This window comes from Nicotiana tabacum, chromosome 20 (assembly GCF_000715075.1).
Source record: "Nicotiana tabacum cultivar K326 chromosome 20, ASM71507v2, whole genome shotgun sequence".
NCBI lineage: Eukaryota > Viridiplantae > Streptophyta > Magnoliopsida > Solanales > Solanaceae > Nicotiana > Nicotiana tabacum.
In genome coordinates, this window is record NC_134099.1 from 18,506,741 (window position 1) to 18,524,299 (window position 17,559).

Sequence of the window (17,559 nt, forward strand, 5' to 3'; positions counted from 1 at the left end):
GTGGAACTCAACCTGACATAGTAAAAACTTACACGAATATTTACATCAAATCATATTAATTATCATAATTAACTGATAAATTAAAATGAGAATCAATAATTGTGTTAGTTCTTAACCATAGAGGGGCTGACATAACGGTAGAAAGGAAGGCTTATATGTTACGGGTTGCATTAGGGTAGGCTATCTATATCACATCTCTTGAGTTGTGGCCCTTGCCCGGACCCTACGTAAACGCGAGATTGTTTCTGCACCAGGTTGTCCTTTTAGAAGGGCTGACATAACGAATTAAAAGTCTCATGGAATTAAAAGGAAAAAAGAATATTCTCAAACTAGAAAGAGGGTAAATAAATAAAAAGAGGTGTAAAAATGTGATGTAGGACAGTAGGAGAATAACAGAAGTGTAAAAAATCCCAACGGTCAAGAAAGTGTAGAAAACCTGGTTTTTCGCGGGACCTTCCACTTTTCTCCCTTCAATATTTGATCCATTCAAAAAGAGAGACTCTTTGTGTCCATCATTTCTTCATTCTAATTGCGCGTTGGAGAGGAAGAAATTTCTGCAATTTCAATATTTCTTCTTCTCCATAGCCTCCCTTCTTTCCATATTCATACGTCTACAAATAGACAACATTTTCAATCATTTCCAGGTATTTATTTCAAACACATCTTTTTCATAGTTCTCTTTAATTTTTCTTAAATATTGAATGCGTCCTCTTTCCTTTTTTTTTTTTTTAATTTGATGATGATAGTTTCCTCATTTGATTAATTGAGATGGGTTTCAAAAATGAATTCATAGTTTGTTCTGCATCAATATTAGTATGTGCATTTCTTCTCATCTTTGTCACTTTTTAATATATGAATCTGGATTAAATTTTGAAATTTGGGTACGGCCCTTTTCTCCTTTTTCGTTTTTGTTGATTTTGGCTTTCCTCAATTGATTAATTATGATGGGTTTTTCGCCAAATGAATTCATATATTGGTGATCATTTCTGACTCAACATTGTGGTATGTGCGTTTTGTTTTTGATCTTGGTCATTTTTATCACGAATTTTGCGAATCGTTTTTTTATAGTGCAAATGATGGCCTTCTGCTAAAATTCATTCATTTGATCCTGTTTGGAACTAGACCATTTCGCCACTGCATTAATAGCATGTTAAACTATCAGAAATTTTTTTAAAAAAAAAAGACAACTCGGTGCATTGAGGTCCTGCTATGCGCGGTGTCCGGGAAGGGCCGGACCACAAGGATCTATCGTACACAGCCTTACTCTGTATTTCTACAAGATGTTATTTCCACGGCTCGAACCAGTGACCTCATGGTCACACGGCAGTAACTTCTCCCAGTAATATTTTGGCCAAAAAGCTGTTGTATAGTTGAAGTCTTACTAATTTGCTGATATTGGTTTTTATGTGTAATATAGAAGGGATATGTTTTTTGTTTTACAAGCAATTTGAGCCTTTTGTTTACAATCTTGAAATTTTTTGCATTTCAGGTGATCCTATTAAGTGCAAAATACTGATCCTTCAGAAAAATTCCTTTAGTTCCCAAAAAAGCAGATTCCACTCAATTTCCAAAAATGTTTGGCTTCAGGAAAGGTAAAGCAGACTCTGCTACTACAAATACAACCCCTTCACATTCTGATGAAAAACATGGAACTAAAAATGCGCGAAGAACTTCTTCCGAACCAGTTCTTGTCACACCAGATGATGATGATTTTGGAACATCATCATCGTCAGGGACAAGGAACAAAAATAAAAGTAAGACACAGGACTTCGATAACATGTCTATGCAAGAATTGGAAGGTTATGCTGTAAATCAAGCTAAGGAGACCACAAGCTCGGTGAATAACTGTTTGAAGATAGCTGAGGATATTAGACAGGATGGTGCTAAGACACTCGATACCTTGCATAAGCAAGGTGAGCAAATTCATCGTACTCACATGATGGCTGTTGATATGGACCGCGATTTGAGCAAGGTATCGATCACTTCAATTATTATTGCACTTCATTTTTCAAGAGTTCCATTTACTTCTTGTGCACTTGCATTATATAGCTATTTTACACCAACAGGTCAAGTTACCTACGACAAGTGGTAACTATTCATAGCAAGTCTAATATGATATCTTAGAAAATAGATCAAATAACCTGCAGTAATATGTTAAAATACAACGATATTGTAAATTAAGTTAAAATAATTCCCTTTCAGTGAAAACTGGTAGTAGTACTCTCTATGAACAATGTGTTTCTTTGTCCTCCAAATGTTATGAGTCGTCTCATTTTGAATTCTATTTCAGTTTACCACTAATGGGAAAGCTTTATCTTGTTGAGCTTATCAGTCTTTTGCATTTTTCATGTTTCTTTAGCCAATGCGAGTTCCTTTTTCTTTGTCTTCACTACAAGTTCAATTTCTGAATTCATGAGTAGAGGAATCTAAGTCAAACAATTTGCATCATGCAACCAATTTAAAGCTGAGGGTGTAGCTTAATTAGCTTTAATTTGCTCGTGCGATATGTTTATTATTTGGTACAATTGGAAGATATGGTCCATCTGACATGACTTAAGTTGACAATAATGAACATGTTTTTGCATTCCAGGGGGAGAAGTTATTGAACAATCTTGGTGGTATGTTCTCTATGCCTTGGAAGCCGAAGAAGAGCCATGATATTAAAGGGCCTCGAACTTCAAAAGGTTTTGTGTTATCCTCCATATCATATTCACTCTTCTTCTTTCTGTAATTTTAATTGCTAACAGAGATACTTACTTTCATCCGTTGGTTCTTGTAGATGATAATTATAGAGGGAAAGAAAGTAGTGCAAATGAAAGGGAAAAATTAGGTTTATCTAATGGTAAAAAAGGAAAGTCAGCCTCAAGCACACCTCCTCCTGAATCGATGAACGCTATGCAGCAAGTGGAGGTACATTTTGTATTTACACAATCTGGCTATTTGTGGCAATTACTTCTACATTAAAAAGTTAAATTTATGTTTTCTTTTCATGTTTAAACTATTTTTATGTTTAACCAGTTGGAGAAGGCGAAGCAAGATGATGCACTTTCAGATCTTAGCAACATATTGGGTGATCTAAAAGGCATGGCTGTTGACATGGGATCTGAACTTGACAAGTAAGTATCGTCTAATTTGACTAGCAGTACCTGATATTTTTCTTGGAAGGACAAATCTACTAACCTGATTAACTTTGAGTACTTTTGAAAAGATCCTCTGCTTCCCTGAAATGTTAAAAGAAATATGATTGAGTGCTAATTTCTTGTGACAAAATCATTAAGCATGATTCTGAAAAGATGTTAATGAGCTAAAGTTTTCTGAAGTTTAAAATGTGCTTTTGAGACGGCGTCATGAAGTGACTGTCAACTTTCATCTGTGATACTGAACTAAACTATAGCATATAATGAACATATAGTTTCATTCTATTTCTGTTGGTGGGGTAGCTCAGTGTGGTGGCAATTGTACATGGAAAATAACATCAAGATTTAACTTATGTACACGGGCAATTAAAAGAACTTTTTGATATGGTGTCCATCTCATTCAAATGATTTGGTAGCTAATTTTGTTGACTTGGCTTAGTTTGGTAGCTAACCTTGTTGAATTGGTATGATTTTGTAGCCAATTTTGACTTGGTTTGGTTTGGTAGTCAACCTTGTTGAAATTCTGAAAAAGGTGTGCAAATTATCAAATATTGTAGGCTTTAAAGAGTGAGGTTTGGCTATAAAAGGAGAGTTTTAACTCTCATTTCATTATACCAACAAAGAGAGAAAAGCGAGAGAACAAGGTATTCCATAAACTATAAAAAAAAAGTTTGTGAAGAAAAATAGAGTGTGAGAGATATTGTAGTGAGGTGGAAAAAGCAAAAGAGTGTTTATTTCTTTTGAGGGTGTAGTGGTCTTAGGAGTATTTTTACTCGCTATTACACAGTGTAAAATTCCTCGCTATAGTGATATCAGTTGCTCTTCTTGGCCGTGATTTTTCCCTTATTCAGAAGGGTTTCCACGTAAAATCTTGGTGTCATTATTGATGCATTTCTATTCTTGCCGATTTAACCATAACTTAGTATTCTGCGTTTATCACTAATACCGTGAATATTATTTTTACGGGGTTTATTCCCAACAAGTGGTATCAGAGCCAAGGTTCTGTCTGAGTATGCTCTGTGGTTGCAGCACAGTCTGAACTTCCACATCAGAAAAGAATTATTTTGGTCTCATAATAAATAGTATTTGTACTTGTGATAAACGATGGAAGTCAACACTAGTAGAATGGTTACTTTGAATGGCACAAATTATGTCATTTGGAAGGGCAAAATGGAAGATTTTCTCTATGTCAAGAATTTTCATCAACCTGTCTTCGCCACTATAAAGCCTGATAATAAATCAGATGAAGAGTGGAATTTGTTACACAGGCAGGTTTGCGGCTTTATTAAACAGTGGGTTGACGATAATGTTTTGAACCATATTTCTGGGGAAACACATGCTCGGACCCTATGGGAGCACCTTGAAAGTTTGTATGCTCGGAAAAATAGAAACAACAAGATGTTTCTGATAAAGCAGATGTTGGGTTTAAAATACCATGATGGTTCCGCGATGATAGATCATCTGAATAATCTTCAGGGGATCATGAACCAGTTATCTGCTATGGGCATTAAATTTGATGAAGAAATTCAAGTCTTATTTCTACTTGGTTCCCTACCAGATTCTTGCGAAATTCTTAGAACTTCATTATCAAATTCTGCTCCGGATGGTGTGATCTCTATGGATCTTGCCAAGAGCAGCCTTTTAAATGAAGAGATGAGAAGAAAATCTCAGGATTCCTCCTCATCAGATATCTTGGTGACTGACTCTAGGGGGAGAAGCAAGAATCGGGGTTCTCAAAATAGAGAACATAATAGAAGCAAATCCAGAAGCAGACTTAAAGATATTGAGTGCTATCATTGCGGGAAGAAAGGGCACACAAAAAAGTTCTGCCGGATTTTGAAAAAGGAGAATAGAGACAAGGAAGAACAGAAAGAAGATGGCAATCGTGTACCCACCATCACTACAGAAGATCTTGTTACTGTCCTTGATGCGGATCTGATAAATATTGCTTGTGATGAGTCAAGCTGGGTTGTGGACAGTGATGCCGCATCTCATACGACAACAAGGAAGGAATTTTTCACATCCTATACTCAGGGTGACTATGGAACTTTGAGTATGGTTAATGAGACTGTATCTAGGGTGGCTGGTGTTGGAACGATTTGTTTGGAAACTAGTATTGTAAATAAACTAGTTTTAAACAATGTAAAGCATGCACCTGATGTTCGTTTGCATTTGATCTCTGTTGGTGTTTTGGATGATGAGGGTACCAATGGTGCTGGAAAGTGGAAACTCACTAAGGGTTCCATGATTGTGGCTCGTGGGAAAAAGCAATGTGGTCTATACTGGACTACGACCTCTACCTGTGTTGATATGGTGAATGTCGTTGAGAGCAATAGCTTTTCAACGTTATGGCATAAGAGGCTTAGCCACATTAGCAAGAAAGGACTAAATGTTCTGGCCAAGATGAAATTGTTGTCAAATTTTGAAAGTGCAAAATTAGAAAATGTGAGCACTGCTTGGCTGGAAAATAAAAAAGAGTTTCTTTCCAATCCCATCCTCCTTCAAGAAAGACAGAGTTGCTTGAGTTGGTGCATTCAGACTTATGTGGTCCAATGAAGACAAGAGCTTTGGGTGGTACACTTTATTTTGCTACCTTTATTGATGATTGCTCAAGGAAACTTTGGGTTTACATTTTGAAGACTAAAGACCAAGTGTTGGGTGTCTTTAAGCAGTTTCAGGCTTCAGTTGAAAGAGAAACTGGAAAGAAGTTGAAGTGTATTCGTACTAATAACGGTGGTGAATATTGTGGACTATTTGACGAATACTGCAAGGAACAGGGTATCAGACACCAGAAGACTCCTCCTAAGACTCCTCAGCTTAATGGTTTAGCAGAAAGGATGAACAGGACCTTGATGGAAAGAGTCAGATGTTTGCTTTCTGAAGCAAAGTTGCCGAATTCCTTTTGGGGTAAGGCTTTGTTGACTGCCGCACATGTTATTAATCTATCCCCTGCAGTTGCTCTGCAAAGTGATGTTCCAAACAGATTTTGGTATGGGAAGGATGTTTCCTATGACCACTTGAAAGTGTTTGGTTGCAAAGCTTTTGTACATGTGCCTAAAGATGAGAGGTCAAAATTAACTGCCAAGACAAGACAGTGCATCTTCATTAGTTATGGCCTTGATGAGTTTGGTTACAGGCTATATGATCCAATTGAGAAGAAGGTAATAAGAAGCCGTGATGTTATCTTCGTGGAGGATCAAACCATTGAAGATATTAACAAAGCGGAGAAGCTAAAATCTACAAGTTTTGAAGGTTTAGTCAATCTTGATCAAGTTCCTCGTACAAATACGGATGACGTTGGTGGGCTTAATGATGATGGTGATGCCCAGAACCACATTCCAGATCAACATATTGATGGTGATGGTGATAACAATGCTAATGTTGATGAGGTAGATGCTCCTACTCATGAAGTTGTGGACGAGTCAGATATTCCACTCAGGAGGTCTTCTAGACCACGCACTCCTTCCTCCCGTTATTCACCCAATGAGTATGTATTACTCATTGATGGGGGAGAACCTGAATGTTATGTGAAGGCCATAGAAGATGAGCACAAGTATCAATGGATTGAAGCCATGCAAGATGAGATGAAATCTCTGCATGAGAACCATACTTATGAGTTGGTGAAATTGCCTAAGGGCATGAGAGCTTTGAAAAACAAGTGGGTGTTCAAAGTTAAAGCTGAAGAACATAGTTTGAAGTTCAGATACAAAGCTAGATTGGTTGTCAAGGGATTTGGTCAAAGGAAAGGTATTGACTTTGACGAAATATTTTCCCATGTCGTGAAAATGTCCTCCATTCGGACAGTTCTTGGTTTGACTGCTAGTCTTGATTTGGAGATTGAGTAGATGGATGTGAAGACTGCTTTTCTTCACAGTGACTTAGAAGAGGAGATCTATATGGAACAACCTGAGGGCTTCAAGGTAAAAGGTAAAGAAAATCTTGTATGCAAACTTAAGAAGAGTCTATACGGATTGAAGCAAGCTCCCAGACAGTGGTATAAGAAGTTTGAGTCTGTTATGGGGGAGCAAGGCTACAAGAAGACTTCTTCAGATCACTGTGTGTTTGTACAAAGGTTTTCTGATGATGACTTTATCATCCTCTTGCTATATGTGGATGATATGTTGATTATGGGCAGAAATGTTTCAAGATTGACGAGTTGAAGAAACAGTTGAATAAGTCCTTTGCAATGAAAGACTTGGGTCACGCTAAGCAGATTTTGGGCATGAGAATTACTCGTTCGAGAAATGAAAGGAAGCTTTACTTGTCACAGGAGAAGTACATAGAACGTGTACTGAAGCGCTTCAATATGAAGAGTGCTAAGTTAGTTCACACACCCTTTCCTGGTCATCTGAAGTTAAGGAAGAAGATGTGTCCTACAACAACGGAGGAAAAAGAAAGAATGTCCAAGATTCCTGATTCCTCTGCTGTTGGAAGTTTGATGTATGCAATAGTATGCACTCGACCAGATATTGCTCATGCAGTCGGTGTTGTTAGCAAATTTCTCGAAAATCCAGGAAAAGAGCATAAGGAAGCTGTAAAGTGGATACTCAGGTATCTAAGAAGAAGCTCTCATGAATGCTTATGTTTTGGAGGATCAAATCTAATTTTGAATGGCTATACAGATTCTGATATGGCAGGTGACCTTGATAACAGAAAATCCACTACTGGATATTTGTTTACTTTTTTATGGGGAGTTATATCATGGCAGTCGAAGTTGCAGAAGTGTGTCGCACTATCTACAACTGAAGCGGAGTATATTGTGGCTATTGAAGCTGGCAAAGAAATGATATGGCTCAAGATATTTCTTCAAGAACTTGGATTGCGACAGATGGAGTATGTTGTCTATTGCGATAGTCAGAGTGTAATAGACCTAAGCAAAAACTCCATGTACCATGCGAGAACAAAACACATCGACGTCAGATATCATTGGATTCGTGAGCAAGTGGAGAACGAATCACTTCAAGTCAAAAAGATTCACACGAGTGAAAATCCTACAGATATGTTGACCAAGGTGGTACCAAGAGACAAGTTCGAGTTATGCAAAGAACTTGTCGGCATGCACTCAAACTAGAAGATAGTGCTACCTCCTCTAGATGAATGAGACTGGAGGAGGAGATTGATATGGTGTCCATCTCATTCAAATGATTTGGTAGCCAATTTTATTGACTTGGTTTAGTTTGGTAGTCAACCTTGTTAAATTGGCATGATTTGGTAGCCAATTTATTGACTTGGTTTGGTTTGGTAGCCAACCTTGTTGAAATTGTGAAAAGAGTGTGAAATTGTCAAATATTGTAGGCTTTAGAGAGTGAGGTTTTGGCTATAAAAGGAGAGTTTTAACTCTCATTTCATTACACCAACAAAGAGAGAAAAGAGAGAGAGCAAGATATTCCATAAACTATAAGAAAATAGTTTGTGAAGAAAAATAGAGTGTGAGAGATATTGTAGTGAGGTGGAAAAAGCAAAAGTGTTTATTTCTTTTGAGGGTGTAGTGGTCTTAGGAGTATTTTTACTCGCTACTACACAGTGGAAAAATCCTCGCTATAGTGATATCAGTTGCTCTTCTTGGCCGTGGTTTTTCTCTTATTCAGAAGGGTTTCCACGTAAAATTTTGGTGTCATTATTGCTGCATTTCTATTCTTGCTAATTTAATCATAACTTAGTGTTCTGCGTTTATCACTAATACCGTGAATATTATTTTTACGAGGTTTATTCCCAATACTTTTACCTATTAATGTAATTTAACTTGTTGTAGCATGTTGGCTGTTTTATTTTTCAAGTAACTAATTCCACTTATTATGAATAGAACTAACTGTAGTTATCTTTTAGATGATAGGATAGGAAGTTAAACTCCATTCCTCAAATACTGCATTCTGTATACTGTTTTTCTGCTTGGCTAAGGCATCATTTACTTTTTTCTGTCTTTTATCCTATTAACATACATTATTGAAATCTGATAAATGCAGGCAAAACAAAGCTATTGATGATCTTGACAAAGATGTGGAGGAATTAAACTCTCGAGTTAAAGGTGCCAATCGACGTGCACGTCAAATAGTTGGGAAGTGAGAGAGGACTCTTGCTCTTGCTTCAACATCAGATTTACTGAAGTTTCTGGCATTTGGCTCAAGGCCTGTTTGAAGTTTTGGTTGTTTCTTGTATTCTTTTTCAATCATTTTTTTTGTCATTAAGATTACCTTTTTCATTCCAAGTTTAATGGATTGTTTCATTGTTTAATTGTTCATTTGTGGATAAAATAATCAAATAGGCCTTTGCACATTTGCTACTGCCGCTTGCAGCAAGGAGTAATATTATGCATATAGCTATAATTTTTATCAACAAAGACAATAAAAAAGAATCCTAAGAATCATTTTAACAGGAAAGGAAATTGAGAGAGAGAGGGAGAGAAGTAAGTCTTCTCTTAGGCAAACTAATTTTCTAGGGTGTTTGTCTAAGCTTATAAGCTGGTCAAACAGGCTTATAAGCACCTTTTGGCTTATCTACGCGTTTAGTCTTATAGGCCAAGTGCTTATAAGCTAAAATCATCCATAAGTCATAAGTTGGTCACCCCTAACTTATGGTTTTTCAGCTTATAAACACGTTTAGTTTGACCAAGGCTTTTACTAGTTTATCCTTAATAATATTTTTTAATTCACAAAATATTTTTCCCAAAATAAATTTTCTAACTTTCTCTTCATTCCAGATTCGTTTTCATCCTTTTCTTTACAAATAAATTTTTTAATTTAATATATTTTGAAAAGTTTTGAGGGTATTTTAGTCATTTTAACAAAAGAATAGCTTATCAGCACTTTTCTAACAAACACAACAACTACTTATTAATAGTTTCAGCACGTCTATCCAAGCACGTCAATGCTTATTTTAAAAATCGATTTCAGCACTTAAAAATGCTTCTCAACATTTCAAGCTTATTAGTTATTTACAATCACCTAATCCAAACGGGCTCAGTTTCCTGTTGGGCCAAATTTTTCTCTACTTCCCCCTTGCTATTTTATGCTCCTTTCTTTCCATTCCCTCACATAGGGTTAAGTCCTATTGTTTATCGAATATCGAATTGTTAAACAAAAAAAGAGTAAATAAATTGTAAGGAATTTAATGGATTTTGATGCGGATCTATGAGTGTGTAGGGTTGGCTCTGATACAATGTGAGATAGTTTGATCATCCAATCAAAAACTAAGGACTGATGAATGTAAAAGAGAAGTAAAAGATGGAAAATATTGCGATGTTATTTGATTGTATGACAGACCATTTATACAGATATGTACAACAGATGTAGAAACAAGATAAACTTAAAAAAGATAAAACCTATCAGAAAAGAGTCTAAATAGGAGGAGAGAGTTACAACAAATTCCTAAAGATCAGTAGCTACAAAATAGAATTCTACAGTAGTAAGGAATCCTATAGTAAGCAGTAATCAGTCGTTATTACGCCCCCGCAAGTTGGTGGTGTCAACAACACCCAACTTGGAAAATTGCTTGACAAACGTGGCTCTTGGAAGCGGTTTAGTAAGTATATCTGCCACTTGATCAGTCGAGTGAAGGTGTTGAACTTCGATTTCCTTGTTTTGAACTTGTTCACGAACAAAGTGAAAGTCAATAGCAATATGCTTCATACGACTATGAAACATCGGATTGGCACAAATGTAAGTGGTACTGACATTGTCACAAAAGATTTGAGGAGTGGCTGATATACGGAAGCAAAGCTCATTCTAGTAAACTTCTTAGCCAATTGGTCTCAGAGACAGTAGCTGCAACAGCCCGATATTCTACTTCTGTGGAGGAACGGGAAATAGATCTTTGCTTCTTAGAGGACCATGATATCGGAGAGTTGCCAAGGTAAACAACATAACTTGTAGTGGAGGTTCGATCAAGAGGATCTCCAGCTCAGTCAGAATCCGAGTAGGCTAGAAGACGATGATCACGTTCTTTAGCAATTCGGAGACCAAACGAAAATGTCTGGTAAAGATACCGAAGGAGACGATTCATGGTTGTCCAATGAGATATTAAGGGTTGGTGAATGGACTATGAGAGTTTGCTAACTGCAAAAGCAATGTCCAGCCGTGTAAAGGAAAGATAATGAAGTTTACCAATTATCCGCCTATAAAGAAAGCCATCTACTAGAGAATCTTCAGTAGATTCTGGGAAAACAACGGTAGAAGCCATTGGCGTTGGAGCACCCTTGCAAGTGTGCATATTAACTTCCTGTAACATATCTGTAATGTGTTTTTGTTGAGACAACAAAAGACCAACTGGATAAGAAAAGACTTCAACACCAAGGAAATAATGAAGTGGACCAAGATCCTTTAGTGAGAATCGGGTTGCAAGTTTCAATAATGTTTTGAACACCACGAATTTGATTGCCCGTAACAATTATGTCATCAACATAAACTAGTATATAAGCAGTAAACTCAGAATTATTCATGATGAACAATGATGAATCAGATTGGGATTTAATAAATCCCGAAGTAACAAGATAATTTTTGAGTTCAGTGTACCAGGCCCTGGGAGCTTGTTTAAGTTCATATTTACCCTTGTGCAGCTTGCAAACATGTATAGGATGTGTAGAAGCTTCGAAACCAGGTGGTTGACGTATATAGACCTCCTCATCAAGACGACCTTGCAGTAAGGCATTATTGATATCAAGTTGACCGATGTGCCAGCTCTGTTGTGTCACAATTGCAAGAACGAGTCGAACAGTTGCGGGCTTTACCACAGGACTTAAAGTACATTGATATTCAAGGCCAGGTCGTTCTGTGAACCCTTTGGTAATTAGGCGAGCTTTGTACTTGTCAACAGAACCATCGGGATGATATTTAACTCGAAAAAACCACTTACAATCCACCACATTTTTCGAAGGATCACATGGTACCAGATCCCATGTCTGGTTCCGAACTATGGCTTCAAATTCATTTTTCATAGCTTCATGCCAGTGCGGGACTTGTTGAGCTTGCTTAAAGGTTTTAGGTATGGAGGAAGTGGTTTGAACAACAGTATGAAATTGTTTGGGCTTAAGGTTTTTGATTTTAGACTGACTAATCATATGATGAGTGGATGTCAATGTAGAGTCAGCGGCAACAAGGGAAGGTTTTGAGACGATGGAAGGTGGGACAGGTGATGGGGAAGAAGGTTGTATCATAAGGTTCTGGGTCAAAGGTCCAATGGATTTATTTCGGCGCTGGTAAGTGATTATTGTGGATTGAGGCTGAGCGTTTAAATGGGGAGAAGGGTGAACTGGTGAGGCAGAACAATTTGGTTGAGGGGAATCATGGCTGGCAACTGAGTTTGGTGTGGCAAGGTTCTAGCAGTTTCAATAACATGTCGGTGTCGTCTCTTTCGACTAGAGCAACTCTTTGCGGAGTATATGAGGGTGATAATAAGTGTTCTATGCTATGTGTTTTGAGATAGGACTGTAAACATTAAAATTCACCACCACCGTCACTGTAAAGAGATTGAATTTTGGTAATGGATGCAAAATTTGAAAAGCTTCAAGCGTTTTATTTTTTGATTTCAAAGTGAACAACCACATGTATTTTGAAAATTGCTCAACAAATAACACATAATATCTTTTTTATCAATTGGCAAAATCGGAGACAGACCCCATAAATCGCTATAAAGGATTTGCAGTGGCTTGTTACTTTGCAATGAATTTTCGGAAAAAGTCAACCTGTGCATTTTATTTGAATAATAGGAATTTCAAATGGAACTACCTTTAGGATCTGAAACAGGAAGGGGAAAATTATTCAAGATAGTATTTAAAACGCGACGACTAGGATGACCTAAACGTCGTTGCCACAAGTGAAATGGAACAGCCACATTGCATTGAGGAGGACGATGTGCACAATCCGGTGGCTACTCATACAACCCATCTTTATTATGTCCGTGAACTAGAGACGTCACGTACTCAGATCCTTCACAAGATAATGAAAAGGAAAGAATTCAATAGATGAATGATTATCACGACAAAACTTAGAAACATAGATAAAGTTACTTTTTATGGGATGAGAGCATAAGATATTGGGAAATTTAAAATTATGATTTGAAGCACTTATGTTAGAGTTACCAGAATGGGATATTGGTATGGTGTTACCATTGCCCATAGTTATCTCTTCGGTGGCGTGGTAATCATGTACCGTGGTTAGGCTTTGAGCATCAGATGCAATATGATGAGTGGCTCCACAGTCCACGATCCACGGGGTCTGTTGAGGAGAAAAACGAGCAGCAAAGTTAGCCCGAGCTTGCAGATGATCATGTGACTGCGATCTGCATACTCTAGCAGAACGACCTATACGATCACATAGTTGACAGCGAAGATTTTTGTCAAAGGGCTGCTGCTGGTTGTTTCTTCGTGGGCGCCATGGTTGTGGTCGCCATTGCTGATTGTTGGCAGGTACATTTGGACTTGGACGGCGATTGCTGGAGTTAGGATTATTACCCTGATGAGGAGGAGTTGGTGTATTCTTTTGTGCTACAACAGCGGTAATAGGTGTGGACAACGGCTTCTTGTCTTCCTCGTGCTTTAGGAAAAGCTCATGATTAAAAGGTTTTTTATAAAGCTCTTCATAGGAAATTGTAGAACCCCGAGCACGAATGGCAGCAGAGAGTTCGCGAAATTCAGATCCGAGTCCACTAAGTATTTTAACGATGAGTTCGGCGTTTAATACAGGGGCACCAGCAGTTGCAAGTTCATTACAGATCGATCGAACTTGATGAAGATAATCGGTGACCGGACGAGATTCTTTAGTAAGGCGAGCCAATCGATCACGCAAGCTGAAAATTCTTATTGGAGATTTGTTCGCATACGCAATATGCAAAGCATCCCAGCAGCTTTGGCGGAGACTGCAACAGCAACAGTAGGGGCAAGTGTAGGATCAACAGAGGCTAAGATAGCATTTTGAATTAACTGATCTTGGCGATACCAGGGAACAAATGCAGGGTTATTCACATCTTGATTGTTTTGAGAGATGGTGCGTGGGCAGGGATGGAGCCATCGAGATGCCCATAGAGATTGTGGTCACGCATAAGCATTGAAACTTGAGCTTTCCACAGGGAGAAATTGTGACTGCTAGTTAATTTTATGGGCAGTTGCGTAAGGGAATTGAATTGGACAATAGTAATGGCGATGTTGACAGTAATGGCGTTGTTGACTCCATCAGCATTGGTCACATAAATATTGGCGGCCATTTGAGTTGTTGGGCTAGTAAGCGGGAAAAAAATAGAGGATCGACTCGTGGGAGTCTAGTGTCGCTCTGATACCATAAAAGAGAAGAAAGTAGAAGATGAAAAATACTCCAATGTTATTTGATTGTATGGCAGACCATTTATACAGATATGTACAGCAGATGCATCAACAAGATAAACTTGAAAAAGATAATACCTATCAGAAAAGAGCTTAAATAGGAGGAGAGAGTTACAACAAATTCCTAAAAATCAGTAACTATAAAATAGAATTCTACAGTAGTAAGGAATCCTAGAGTAAGCAGTAATCCGCCGTTATTAGAATGTAGTGGCAACAGAGGTAGCTCAACGAATTTTTTGGCTGGACTTTTCTTTGAAATATAAAGTCACTATATTTTCAATTTCTTTTAATTTTTTTTTTTTTGCAATTACACTATATTCGCTATAATTAATATCACTTTGCTAAGACATTTTTTATATTAGGTAAGAAGTTATTAATTTTAAAATTAAAATTGGCTTTATTAAGTCAACGTTGTAGAAATTATAACCATTATTTTCTTAATAATATATTTAGCTATCAATATACAGTTCTTGAATTGTGTATATCAACGTATGACCATAAAAAATAATGTCGAATTCAAATTGGAGAAAACCAAGTTGAGTTTCACAGTTATATTACAACTTTTTTATGCTTGAATTCATTGAGATTATAAATACAAGTATCTTGATTCTATAATCTCAAAGGACTTGCTCTCCAATTTATAAAAATAGTTAATTTATAAAAATTGAGTTGAAATTAAAAGGCAATCTCGTTTTAAACAGGAAAAATGAATGAATTTGTGGAAGAATAGAGAGAGAGCTACAATGCTACATGCACTAATTAATAAAAGATAAAGACTTATCTGAATTATTAGCTTACTAGTTCGAAAAATTTAAACCAAATCCAACAAAAAAACATAAAATTCAAAATCCTCTTCGGATTTTAATACACAAACTCATGTGGAACGACGATAAAATTCATTGGCGTTAATATTTACACCAGATCAATAAATTCAAAATACTTATTTTTCATATAATTTTTTTTTACTTAATCATGAACCATGATTAAGTCATTTACATCCTCATTTAATGTTTAAGTGCTAAAGTTAAATTATTCAATCTGACGAAGATATCGTGTCCGAGTAAGTATTTACCGTGGAGCAACTATATACCTAAACAATTACATTCTATATGACTCAGAGTCAATACATACAGCTTTTTTAGTAAGTGTTATATACTACTTGGTGCAGAAATATTTTTCTTAAATTATTTCGATATATATATTTTGTATTTTATTTTTTACAACAATATTTTCGTGTCAATTTGCGTACCTTAACTATTCTACGGATATAATTACATCCCCCCATCACTAATTTCACTCCAAAACATATAGTTTCAAAATATATATACATCTCATCCAACTTGGCACCATTTTTATTTTATTTTAGCACTCTATCTCTACCTTGTTCCATTTTGGTCCTCCAACTCTATTTTATATGTTCCATTTTGGCCCTCCAGCTCTATTTCTTATGTTCCACTTCAACACAAAAGCTGAAACCAGTGCAAAAAATATAGCCCGTTAAATCTGAGGTGTAATATATATCCAATTAAATGTTGCTACCTGGTTTTTTCATCCATGTCAGACGGGTCAGTATTAAAATACCTGAACCCGATCGTATTTTTTCATCCACTGTTGCCCCATCTTTATTCTCTAAGTTCCAAAGCTTTCATCTGTCGATTTCATACCTAGCCCGTTTAGATGAAATAAACCCACAAAAAATACGGTCGGTTTCAGGTATTTTAGTATTGACCCGTTTGACATGGATGAAAAAAATCAGGTGACAATATTTAATTGGATATTTATTACACCTCATATTTAACGAGCTATATTTTTTGTATTGGTTTCAGCTTTTGTGTTAAAGTGGAACATAAGAAATAGAGTTGGAGGGCCAAAATGGAACATATAAAATAGAGTTGGAGGGCCAAAATGGAACAAGGTAGAGATAGAGTGCCAAAATAAAAAATGATGTCAAGTTGGATGGGTTGTGTATGTATTTATTACTAACCAAGTATGATGGTAAGGTTAAAATAGCACGGTCTAGCCAGTTTTCGGCCTGATCATTCAAAAATAGTCAGTGTTTGCCAAGTCAATGAAAATAGGCACTATTTTGCTGCAACAGAGATCGGTCCAGCATAATATACTGGAGTTTGGTGCACCTGTGTATGAACTTCCAGCATATTATGCTGGACCGGTATATTATACTACAACTCCAGTATATTATGCTGGAGTATTTTTCCAAATTTTGAACAGTGATTTCGTTCAGATTTATGTTTATATTAAAAATGGCTAAATTTCGATTACTTTTGAAATTGTAGCTATTTTTGAATGACCACTTGTAAATCTTGCTATTTTTTAATTTCTCCTGATGGTAAGTAGCGGATTAATGATGCTAATGTAAAAATAACGCATAATGTCTGCTTAAGACTAGATAGTAAAGACATGCCATTAAATTAGTGAAAACTTTGTCGCCTTCAAATTCTATAATTTAATTGTATTTTGTAATTGAGGTTATCTTAAACACTTGAGAAAACGTTTAAAAACAAGTTAACCACAGCTAACACAATAAGTACCATTTCTAAGTTTGAAATTCCCTAGTGTAAATTCTCACCACATATTAATCTATTTAAGAGAAAGAAAATAGGAGAGATGATAATAATCTTCATTTTCTATCATTAATTAGCCTTTGACAACTCTCCATATTGTCCCCACATCCTTAATTACAAGTCATTTTTAAGTCTCTATAATTAAATAAGAAGGCATTTTCATATCATCTCATAAACTTATAAAGGAGTTCAAACCCAATATTAGATCTCTAAATAATTACAAATTCAAAGAATTCAACTCAACCGGAAAATTGCGTGACTTATTTGATAAAAAAAAAAAGAAACTCTTAAATTCTCCCTTTGGATACGTGTACTTCTTAAAATCTCTCTCCCTTTTCATATATAAAAACCTTCTCTTTATTTTCACCATATATACAAAAACCTCTCCCTCTATCTCTATTTCTCTAATTTTTTGCCTCTCAAATTGCAGAAATAGCTATGAAAACAGCTCCTTCTTTTTCAAGTTCAAGAATGGCGTATAAGTGTATATTTCTTGCTTATTTGATCCTTTTTCCTTTCTCTATAATGGCTT

At 36.4% G+C, this 17,559-nt stretch overlaps 1 protein-coding gene and 1 pseudogene across 2 annotated transcripts; one reads left to right on the top strand and one right to left on the bottom strand.

Annotated features, from left to right (window-relative positions):
• Positions 1-489: 489 nt before the first annotated feature.
• Positions 490-9,410, top strand: LOC107825405 (putative SNAP25 homologous protein SNAP30). Of its 2 annotated transcripts, none has more exons than XM_016652261.2 (6): positions 490-644; positions 1,490-1,972; positions 2,591-2,684; positions 2,780-2,910; positions 3,019-3,116; positions 9,101-9,410. In XM_016652261.2, exons 2-6 carry the CDS (start codon positions 1,574-1,576, stop codon positions 9,198-9,200), a joined length of 822 nt encoding a protein of 273 aa, XP_016507747.1. In that variant the 5' UTR covers positions 490-644; positions 1,490-1,573; the 3' UTR covers positions 9,201-9,410. The 2 variants fall into 2 exon arrangements, with proteins under 2 accessions (XP_016507747.1, XP_016507748.1); XM_016652262.2 differs by lacking the exon at positions 490-644 and adding an exon at positions 856-1,339.
• A 1,154-nt stretch (positions 9,411-10,564) lies between these two features.
• LOC142174267 (uncharacterized) lies at positions 10,565-14,330 on the bottom strand (annotated as a pseudogene).
• Positions 14,331-17,559: the final 3,229 nt, after the last annotated feature.